The 12164-nt window shown below is 41.5% G+C and overlaps 1 protein-coding gene across 1 annotated transcript in view; it reads left to right on the forward strand.

Annotated features, from left to right (window-relative positions):
• The first annotated feature begins 1124 nt into the window (after positions 1-1124).
• The window catches only part of LOC308117676 (uncharacterized protein), a 57491-nt gene continuing 46451 nt past the window's right edge, over positions 1125-12164 (forward strand). Inside the window, exon 1 of the mRNA XM_080476719.1 lies at positions 1125-1178. Within this exon, the coding sequence (XP_080332845.1) occupies positions 1146-1178 (33 nt within the window). The 5' untranslated portion in view covers positions 1125-1145. The remainder of the gene's footprint in view (positions 1179-12164) is intronic.

Here is a 12164-nt window from a genome sequence, read left to right on the forward strand (position 1 = left end):
GCCACAACAGAGGGAATAGGGAGATCTGGACCTCAATTGTAAACCCTATTTTCAAGAAAATGTTGTGTTTAACGCTTTCTCAATATTGACACGTGGTTTCCTCAGAGGCACCTTTTAGTGCTGAAGTGAAACCAAAGCTCAGTGGTGGAAAGAGTTAAAACTAAGGAGTGTAACTGGGTCCAAAGATCAAACACAAGTGTGTTTATGTCTTTTATCTTAAAGCTTATTAAGCTGAGTGCACATCTCTTTATTACACACGGTCCTGTAATAGATTCATGGAAAAAGTTGCTTTTTTTTCAGTGTGGTCGTACAATTTTCTTTAATATAAAAATCAAAAAAAGGAAAAAAAAACAACCTCTTAAGTAGAGTAAAAATGTAAGTGAGCTACGCTGCCACATATAGTAGCTTAGACACATAGACAGGGATTTTCATAGCAAAGAATTCAATCACTTAAATCCATACCTGAACCTGCGTGAGATGGTGATTTTACAAAACAAATCCAATTCCAACCAAGTAAACAATAAACTAAAGCCAGTATTTCTAATTGTGTGCCCTCGGAACTTTCACTGTAATCAAAATAAAAGCAGCATCAAAGGAAGCTGGATCTCAGGAGCATCCTTAATTACACGTCCACGTACATAAATATATGCAAGAGGCAAAGAGCTTATTAATAAGGCATGGGTTTGTCCTGTTTGCTGTATGTTACACACTTTTCTGTCCTCAATACCTTCCTCCTGAAGTGGAACTCTGCTCCCGGTGCTGATGCTTCGCGGTAGATTGCAGGCGGGGTATATTTCTATGCAGCTTACAGAAGTTGAAGTGATTTCTTAATTTTTCTGGTGCCTGCTTTGGTAAAGATGTTTTGTTTATCGGAGTTTAAATAGGCCTCGTGTTAAATGAATATATAGGAGGAGAGTGTGCTGGAGGGGGGATTCAATGGTTAATGTCACCGAGATTGTCTTTGTGATTATGCAAATTTAATTGTGTTGCTACACTGTCATGGGATGATACCTGATGGTGGTGCTTTTCCTGTGTGTGTGTGTGTGTGTGTGTGTGTGTGTGTGTGTGTGTGTGTGTGTGTGTGTGCGCGTGGCTGGTTACTGCAGTATGTGGGGAGTCTCGATGTGCCCAGGCCCAACAGTCGGATGGAGATTGTAGCAGCCATGAGGAGAATCCGGGTAAGACTAGAAACACACACACACACACACACACACACACACACACACACACACACACACACACACACACACACACACACCTGCAAACAACTACTTGCCCACTGACCTTAAACTAACCTTCACCTCAAATTAAATCTTAACCTGAAAATTTATCAGCTTTGCACGTGCAAGCCTCAACTCTCATCAGTCTTTGCCCTTCGTGTCACTTAAGTCCATGTGCAGAATGCAATCATGCACACATTGTGTTTTAATGCACTTTGTCTGCCTTGCAATTGACCTTCATTCAGTTCTTGCAGAATACTTATCAATACCACATTAACCCGAACTACAACCTTTCCCTGACCCCTAAATATGCCCTCGCATCAAAACTAATAGGTTTATTGTGTGAAGGCGTAATCTTCTGTCCCCGTATTTCAAACTGTTGTTCATAAAATGTAAGTGTTTACAAATTGAGACACCCACAGTGAAGGTGAAACACATCTACACACACACCTACATGCACAAAAACACTTTCATTACTTTTTTGCCGAGTCGTTTCAAACCTCAGTCGTCACCGTTTCTTACCTTAACTCAACCCAATCTCCGAATCACCATAATGTCCCAACAGCAGTAGTAATCACACACATACACTCATTTAAGTTTTCATGCCTTTCGGGGACGTTGCACTTAATTCATATCCTGCAGCCTTGTGCAAATTTTAACTAACACTTCACAACCTTAAACTAACTGTAGTTAAACATGTCATAACCTCAGAATGTAATCACTTGTGCTTTGGGAACTGGATTTATTTCAAAGTGGTCCTCATAAATGCGTGTTTAATTAGTCTTAGGTACCCACAATGTAGGAAAAACATGTCCTCACACACACACGTTCTCAATCCTTTTATAAACATTGTGGACACAACACAAAGAGTGTGCAGCTGTCGGATGAATTATTGTCGTGATGCATTCACTGACACTTCGTGACTTCTGATCTTGCAAAGCAGCGCTGGAGGTGAAGTTTGTTCAATTTCGTAAGGGATTTCTCTGAACTGCATATATATAAATATATATTTGTGGGTACGCAGCGTGTGTGTCGTATCTGCATGTGCGTGTGTGTGTGGTGTGTAGCTGCCTTTGATTAAACTCAGCCTGTGGCTTATTATTTCCAAGCACTGCTGAGCTAATAGTTTATTAGCATTTGTCAAATCAGCCCTTTTTTCTTTTTTTTTTATCGTCACAAGATTTATCTGTTTACTAACTTTCTCCTCGCCTTCTCCTCTCCCCGTTGACTTTTTCACACTATCATGTCATATTAATCATAGTTGGTTTTTTGTTTTTTTCCTCTTTCCAAACTGCTACATCAGTGGTACTGTGGATATCATGTAAGCATTTTTTCTCTCCTCCTTGCCCTCGGGGGCCGGCGGTTTCTTGGAGAAGCTACCACAGAGCTGAATCACACAGCCGGGGCGGTTCTGTAATCTAAGTGTGACTCAGTTGACTCGCTCAGTTCAAACACGACAAGGCTTTTAGCCCCGGCTGAGTAAATATGCAGCAAAGAATTGTGCGATTTCTTTATTTTTTCATTCTTTTCGGAGCGACAAAAAAGCTATAGTGTGCATTTATCCTCTGAAAAATTCAAAACATTTCAACTTTTTAAATTTTTTTTAACCATTTGGGGAAATCCGCCGATGTTCTTTTTTATTTATAAGACTTTTAGTTTGTTTTAGGCTCCCGGAGTGTAAAAGATTGGGTTTGTGAGTGAATGCATGAATGTGTGTGTGAGAAATTAGAGAAATCCTCCAGTTAGAAAGAGACTGAACTGATCTTCAAAAACAGGTCTAAAGAACGGAGACAAAACTGAATTCTCGCCTGTGCGAGTGTGCAGACGTCGCCTGTTTCCTGCAGTTCCCAAACTGGCAAGTCAATGCGGTTGTTTGTAAAGTAAACATGATCATCGGGGTGATGCGCCACAGGCGGAGACTTGAGCGTGAAACAGGAGCACACACTGGCAGGCAAGGATGGGGACTTTGATTGCTCCAAGAGAAAAGAAAAAAAAACATCAGTCATGTGGAATAAATATCTTAGATTTGCTTGTTTTCACAGTAAAATCAAGTCTTGATTTCCAGCTCCTTCACAGCCTTTCTTTTTCATGTTTTTGCGTGTTCACATATTGTCTATATGCACAAGCCCAAGAAAGCTTCGCCTTAATAATGCATGACTTTGTGTATTAAGGGTGCAACTCTCAGCCTATTGTATAGAGGGATTGTGTTTGTGAATGGGTAATGAATAAAGCATAATGCTTCGTGGTTCAATCTCCTGTTGTGAATGTAAACACGGGAGTATGGTAGATAGAAATGGCCAGTCTATATAAAAACAAAAAATAACCCAACATCTGATTTATTAATTTGTCAGATGTGCCTAAAGTAATCCCTGCTGACAGTGAAGAGATATTGCTATTTATACACCAGAGATATTACACTGACCGGCGGATGACTTATGGCTTAGTCTTTACTGTTTCTTGTCGTCTCTGGAGCTGTAAAGCCCCAGAAACCTATGGATTTAGCTGGGAAGTGGTCACTGTAGGCACAAGAAGAAAGTGCATAATAATAATCATAAGAAACGAAATGTAAGGGTCAGTTGTTTTAAAGTTATTTATCAGTGCCTCCAGGTGGCTGTGGAGAAGGTTTTTTTTTTTTTTGGTCAGATATAAGGAAACTAGATTAAGGAAGTCCCTACACAGAGTAGTTATTACCTGATGTTGGTTTACATGCAGGCTCCTGTACACACAAACAAAGATGGAGGTTAACGAGCAAAGAGGCAGCGGTGGACATGCGATGGCAGTATCTCTTAGACTAGAGTAAATCTTTAGGAAGCTCTGTCGATAGTCTTGCATAAACCACCAGTATGTTTCCACCAGGACAGTCCACCACCATGTGGCTACAAGCTAAAACAACTGGTGAGATGCTAAATAAAATATATCGGCACAGAAAAAAGTTGTAACTCCTCCCTGTGGAAAGCAGGTTTTCTTCCTTTCTTCATTTTATGCACAAAAAAAATTGTGTTACTGAAGTATCTCCTCATATGAAAATGGTTATCTTTGATTTTGAATATATTGTTGAGATGAAACTGACATTTTTTGGGTAATAAAAGAGAAATCAATTGAGCTACGTTGGATAGTGACGTCAGTGTAAAGTCTGTCTCGTAAAAATCCCAGTTCATCCGCTGTTTGTGCAGCTTTCAAACACATGCGCTGCATTCCTGTGCCAGCCGCGGCGCCTGAACGCAAACACTGGAGCGGTTAATGCCAGGCGTGCACGTTTAGGCCCGTTTGCCAAGTCCAATGTAATTAGCTTTGTTTGGCCGAATGTTGACCGGGCCTTTCTGACCCCCCCCCCCCCCTCTCTGTTCACACAAGCAGAGGCCTCCCGTTTAATTTAAACCGAGGGACTGAGGTTGCGGAGTTGAGCGTGATTAAAGAGAGTGCAGAATGAAGACTTTGGGAGGAAGTCCCGGGATGGAAGCGAGGGGTCTGCGTCGTGGTGGCTGGCAGAGCAGCAGTCGTTTCAAACTCCCCCGGCTAATCTCTTTAGTCTCAGTCCATGTGAGAGAAACAGGAGCAAACATGAGACGAGCAGAGTCTGGGGGGGGGGGGGGGGGGGGGGGGCGATCATCTCCTGAATAAACGGCGAGTCGGCCAGGGGAGCTGTGCTCGTTCAGTCAGGTCTTCAGCCGGGTTTACCATCTCGCACACCTGCCGCTCCACTGCAGCGGAGTGAAAAGACGCAGTTTTGTATCCCGCCGATCCTTTCAGGGTGGGCTTTTTTTTTTTTTTTTTTTTTTTTTTTTTCGTGTGTGTGTGTGTGTGTGTGTGTGTGTGTGTGTGTGTGTGTGTGTGTGTGTGTGTGTGTGTGTGTGTGTGCGTGTGACACTCCCATTATGGCTCACTGGACCTACTGTGTTGGTTTTTACGAATTTCTTTCATTCAGTTTGACCAGTGGCATAGAAAGACTGTTAAACCTGTGTGTGTGTGTGTGCGTGTGTCTATGTGTGTGTGTGTGTGTGTGAGCGAGCCCCCGTGCTTCGTAGTAGTAAGACCTCTCGCATTCAGACAACCTCCATCGATTAACGAGGCCGAACAACAAAGGCCGGTGTCGCCGCATCCACACGGAAAGATTGGGCGTCTTCCACGCCTCGCTGCCTCACAAAAGGACGAGTGTATGTACTGGAATTTACCCGGACATGTGCTGTCTCCAGGAGGCCGCTCTCTCTCAAGTTTAAGGCTATTCTCCTCCTCAACCCAATGTTTCTATCACCCCCACCTCCTCCCCTCTCTCCCCTCTCTCTCCTCCTGCTGTTTTCTTTCCATCCCCTCACTCTCCTCTAACCAAAATAGACCGTCTGGATTTAGCCCATCGCTGGCTATCTACTCAGTGCTGACAGGAATAGATTTTAGGCTGAGCGCAGGCTATGCATGCTTCCTTTGAATTTTGATCAGCTCTAATGGGATTTTAAGCTTCCCTCAGATGTCCGTCAGGATCCAGCTTCCTTCCGCTGCTCGCCAAGACTCGGATTTCCACACCTTTCGTTCTCTCTCTCTCTCTCTCTTCCCTGCGTCTGTCTGGAGCATCTCGTGGGAAGAACCTCGTCTGCCACGCCGGCGAGAGGGACGGATCACATTTTTTACTCTTATTTTTTTGGTTAGTTGCCGTTTCAGCACAGATCTGTGCCGCTCTTCGGAGAGCTTGCTCGACTGCCGTGACTCAGTCAGAAGCAGATGTTTGGCTGTCGAGAGAGATGCCGTGGTGAGACAGTCACTCCCGACCTGTCACGGCAGAAATTTCTGCTCCGCTCTAGTTTTGCTCTTCTTTTTTTTTCTTTTTCTTTTTTTGTCTGTATCAACTGAGAGTCGACCGCAATGCCTGAAAAAGATATTTGTCATCTCGGGTGCAGTCGACATGCAAATCTCTTCTGCCCATCCCACAAATGCATGTTCCTTCCATACATGCAGAGTTTTTACCAAGAAGTATTCTCACAACTTAAAAACAGAAATCCACCAAACACATGACTTTACACAGCATTGGCACTTTACATAATGATTAAAAAAAAAAAGTAAATATTGGCTCATAAATATGGACTTTGCATCTTGCAGCTTCTCAGAGATTTTGTCAACAAACGGCAGAAAGAACTGCCAAATCTTCCAACGCAATCAGGGCGCCAGCACCGCAAACCCACCCCGCCTCCGTTGTCCGTATTCATTCCTCCAGCCGTCAGTCATCAGTGCATCACTGTGGCAGTTGTCAACCTATTCGACAGCATCAAAAACAAACACCCTCCATTAGGGACAAGCGGGATGTCCTGCCTTCAATTCTTATCCTTCCTACATTAATAATAAATGGTCATATTTTGGCAGCTGCCCATGACAAATGTTTATCCACGCCCGAAGGCTGCGGAACACACACAAACAAGCGCAGATGAGCGATAGCATCGCTTATGACTATGCATGAGTGTGAATGGGAGAGCAGTTTAAACCTGCAGGAGAGTCACAAGCTGCACTGGAACATACAGCGATCAAACAGTGTGTCCAACCGAACACGGTCCAGAGCCCAACAGGATCTAAATATTATGATTTTTCCATAACAATTACTGCACGTCCTAGATATTCATAGAAGAAAGGAGGGTGCAGCTTAACTCCGGGGGGGGGGGGGGGGGGGGTCAGGTCTTTAGCACAGTGGGGGCAGTTGTGTGTGTGTGTGTGTGTGTGTGTGTGTGTGTGTGTGTGTGTGTGTGTGTGTGTGTGTGTGTGAGTCTGAATGTGGGATACGCTGTATTTAGGGAGGCATGACCCACAGTGGCGGAGGCCATTGTTTTCACTTTGTGTTCATGCTCGTAGCTTAATGGCAGATGTACAAGAGCATAGTTAAGTGACCTATATGTTTAGTGGATTAGACGTGATCGCAGCTTTGAAAGGAAGAAGTTCGCCTTTGTTTATCTAAACCCGGAGAGAACGGCGCTCCCATTTCACTTTGGTTCCAGAATAATTCCAAAATGAGCGTGAGCACTGTGATCCGTACATGATGGCGGCTACAAATGGGTGTTTTGATAAAGTTTAAAACGGTTACTTCAATACTGTATTGGTTCATCTGCTGGCTCATAGTTGAGTCTTGACCTTGACTTTAAATTAGCAGTATTGTTAAAATAAATACAAAATTACACTTTTACAAAATCATGTCCCGTTCAAGAATTACACATTAAACCAGCAGCACTTGGTTTAGGAATCATTTACATGGCGTCGCGTTTACATTAAAGAAAGAAAAAAGAAACGCAGAAACGATGAAAACAATGTAGTTTTCATGTTGGGCCACTAGTGGATGTTGTTGTTTGTTTTTGTAATGAAACCACACACACATACTAGCAGATGACATCGTATGGACAGACGATGAAGAGTGGATTGTTATTCCAGGCGACTAAATTATAAAACTTATGAAGTCCCAGGAGAAGATGGACTGGGAGTCATGACACTCTGGAGGCAAACGTTGTTATTGTTATCGGCCTTGTTTGCATGCTCGGTAGCAGTGTTTCAGTACGGTCGCGTTTTACCCGTTTTCCACAGAGCATTTTCGAAAAGTTTCACCCTGGGAGTCGTTTTCAAAAAGTTTTCAATGGCTCCGAGCAACGACCCTCAAAACACAGCGTAAGTTTCCCATTTTCACTTGAAAACGTTGTCGTGTAAACAAAGCCTTAGTCAGTGAGTTTTAAGTTTATTGTTATCCGGTTTATTTACGGTTAAGTATCATTTCAACAAACACCATTTGTTGATTGCTCGAGATGTTTGTTTCTAACGAGTGAGGTACAAGAAACAAAAACAGTATTTTAAAATAAACACGAATTGAGTATTAGAGGTGCACAATATTCGGTGAACATTCAACATGTGAAAACGTTAAGTATTGCAATAAAGAGATGATTTTTTTTGATAAATACAAATATTTAAGTAGGTCATGTTAATGTGTCAGTTGATTAAAATCTTTGTATTGTGCATGGAAAACTTAATTTATCACAGTTCAGACTGTCTGTTGTTGATTTTGGGATGACAATATATTGCAAATCTATGCATTTATATATTATATATCTATTATTGAGTATTAGTATATAAATAACCACAATTGCGTCTATCATTTCCAAAATTATATTTATGGTTGATGATTGCACAAAGCTCCCTATTAATGCAGTTATGATAATCAAACACACGATCGGATAATTTTCCGGTCAATTAAAAACAATAACGCACCAAAAGTTACGTAACACTTCATCGTGTTCTGACTTTTTGTTGCTGTGAATTTTCTGCCTCATCCTTTACTTTACCGCCGGGGGCGTGGGCTGTGTAGATATGCTGAGGGGACAGCCGGTCTTCACTCACATGGATGGACAGACAGGTGGCGAGTGGACACCGGCTCCACTACCAGCATCGTGTCGCACGCACGCACACAAACACACAAGCTTCTGTTTTCATGATGGACCCCGAGGCAGCGCCGTGTCTCTCACTGCTACCGTTAGTCCGGTCATATATACTCTGATGGCCTCTCTCTCTCTCTCTCTCCTCCTCTCTCGTTCTCTCTCGCTCAGCCAAAACAAGCTCCCTCCTCCCTGGGAAAACATCACTAAAGCCATAAACTCCGTTGTGCCGCAGAGCCCGGGGGCACATTTTGTTCTTAGACGGTCTCTGACCAAATTGCACTCTGCAGCCTCAGCACGCGAAGTCGGGTCAGTTTGTGTGTTTTCTTTTGCACCAAACCTTTCAATCAACGACTCTACAGGCAAACTCATTTATTTTATTTTTTTTTTTTACAACAAATAGTTGATCGTTGACATACAACTGTAACACAACACACCAAATGAGCAAGTGAATACAGTAAACAAATCCGTTCTTAGTTTTTACAATAAGTAATGTGTATTCTCATCACAATAATTAAAAAAAAATAAAAAAATAGACATTTTCACTGCTTCAGTCGTGTCAAACTGATTTCCATACTTACAATAGAGACAGCTGCTCTCCAAACTGATGCAACTCCACTGGAGGTGAATGCAGTTTCTTATTTGATTACGGGTCGAATCGTCTTACAAGTTACATGTAATCGTGTTCAATTGACCTGATTCACTTGGTTTGAGACGCCACTGGGAGTGGAAACGGGGTACAAAAAGCTAATTTTCTGACAGCGTAGTGAAAAGTTCCTCTGCACAATAATGTTTTCCTCCAGAGTGTCATGACTCCCGGTCCACATTCTCCTGGAATTTGGTAGTTTAATAGTTGAGAGTCACCCGGAATAGCAATCTAACTTTATTTTGTCCGTCCATACGAATGTCCGCGTAATGTCCATCATTGTTTACGGTGTGTGGTTTCATTACAAAAACAAAATTGCCCAAAATTTGCGGCCTGTCATTCTTACTACATCGTTTTCATTATTTCTGTGAGCGCTGGGCGATTTGGCCCCAAAAAATTTAAATAAATAAATCTATGAATTTTTAAAGAAAAATTTCTCAATGCCCTTAAAAATGACTGCAGCCATCAGGTATTTATGATTGTATTGTCAAATTTATCATCCTCAGAGCTACAATGCATTTAAACAATCACAAAATATAAAAGTAAATGAGGCTCTGTCATTCAACATATTCAAGCTTTAACACAGGTTCAAGCAAAAGTGCAACAGCAACTACGGAAACCCACAAGGAATTTTAGAACGGGACGTGAAAAATTCCCGAAAAACTCAAACTTGCAAAATAAAAAATCTTATTTTAGCTTCGATAAATCGATTAAATCAGTTTTTTGCACAGCCCTAGTTTCTCTCATCTCTTGGTAAATGAACAAATTTTTTAAAACAACAGAAAAACATGAATTTTCACTTGAAATGTCATATAAATGAGGCTTAAGTCAAAACCGCCCCAAGAGTCTGAACATATATTGTATTTAAGTTAAGAGACGACACAGTGCACCATGGATCGATTGAGATAAATCAATACCAGTCAATATCTGTCAATTTCTTGAGCACTTTTTCTTATAAACATAAGGTAGCCCAAAGTTAAATAATAAAAACAACTCCCAAACACAACCAAAAGTCAACAAACCAGGAGCTGCACGAGCCACACGCATGTTGCCGCGCGTCTATTTTTTGGCTTGCGAGCCGCTGTCATGCGAAAGTATCAGCGTTAAAGCGCTCATATTTCCAGCTCAGATAGTTATTTAAGAAAGATTTGCAGCGATAATGAATAAACACTTCGCTCAACCTGCGGTGCATTGATACGACTTCAATGGTAATGTCAACATCTAAGGCACTCCAAGAAATGAAATCCACCAATTAGTGAGTCTCAGATGTGCCGTTACGTCTCCTGTTTCTAGTCTACATGCAAATCTGAGCAACTGCAGCCTGTAATTTGATATTTGGAGACTCAATATTAGACTTTAATTGAGGTTGCTGCTGCAACTGTTCATCTCGACACGCCAATAGTCTATAAGACCTGCCTTCCCCCTGCAGTAATGGAATAAAACCCATTCCGAAATGACTTAGTCGTTAGTGTAATCGAATATTGAGCCATCGTGACAGTTTTCACTCATCTAATAAGTTATTACGCCATTGAAGTAGCATTAAAGAAAAACTCTGAAAACCCAATGATTGCAGTTAAGATTGTTATAATATTAAACAAGACTACATTTCTAGAAAATTAAAAAAAGATTTATGCAGGTTTTGTTATCACAAATTTATTTTGTGTATAAAGTTACCACATTATTGGCTAAATGACACTAAAAAGGCCCCGAGTTATTACATAATTAGATGGTTATCACATTATTGGCCATTATTACAGTAGTTCAAAACACTTTGCCACAGAGTTTTATTATATTATTTGACTAAAAATGCTTAAATTCATTGGGTGAATGTCTTTGTGCTTTGAGATTTTTTTTCCAAACAGCTTTTTGAATTGCTTGCGTTGGCGGTTATCACCACAAGTGGTGCCATTAATGCATTAAAACAAAAAAAATCTTTTATTTCTGTAATTCTCATTTCTTGTTTGTGGCCACTAGGGTGTCAATTAATTAGATTATCATTCTAATTCGGTAATCCCACTTTTCTCTCATACCTGAGTCAGCAGAAAGCCAGTGCACAGTGCGTGGAAAGGTAATGGTGATGTTGTGTAGTTCAATTCCTTCCATTGACGTGCTCGACATTCATGCATGTTCATCTTCACTGTTATTTAGCTTTTCTTGATCGCATCAGAAAAATCTTTGACTTATTTCACCTCGGGAATCTTGTTTTTATGGTGATGGATTAATGCTGCGGTTAAGTGTCACACAAGATTGTAATTTGTCTCTTCCGCTCTTTCCTTTTTTTGGGGGGGGGAGCGGGGGGATGCTTTCTTTCCTTGGCCAGAGGAGCCCCCCTGAATTTAGGGTTGACAAAAAAATCTGGTCCAGTTGACCTCACTGACCTGACAAATCTGCTGCATTTGTCCGACTGCTTTTTCAGTTTCCAGCGTGATGAATGACACTGCTGCGCTCTCACTTTCATTATTATCCCCAAGCTGTGGACCAAACACATTTGTCAGGCTGATCCGAAAGTCGCTTTGGCAACAGTTTCTCGTCATCAGAGTTCACTGGGGATGAACTTTCCCATTATCCCAGTACATATGAAGGAATTGCATATATATATATATATATATATATATATATATATATATATATATATATATCCTGGTTTGCTCAGTTTATGTGAACAGTGTTTTGATTCATATTTACACATTAAACCACACATTTCACCAGACATGCGTTCTTCATATGACTTAAAAATAAACATGTGTCAGGTTTGTAAGTTGCGTCTTCCCGCCCCGGAGCTCTTCCTCTTTCTCTCTCCCTCTTTCTATCTCCCTCTTTCTCTCTCTCAGCATGAGTAGGCAGATGAACCGGGGCCTATTGTATTACGGTATCGCTTGTTGGATAATGATTGAGGAAAGTGCTGCAGGC

Source organism: Lipophrys pholis (assembly GCF_963383615.2).
Source record: "Lipophrys pholis genome assembly, chromosome: 12".
NCBI classification, from domain to species: domain Eukaryota; kingdom Metazoa; phylum Chordata; class Actinopteri; order Blenniiformes; family Blenniidae; genus Lipophrys; species Lipophrys pholis.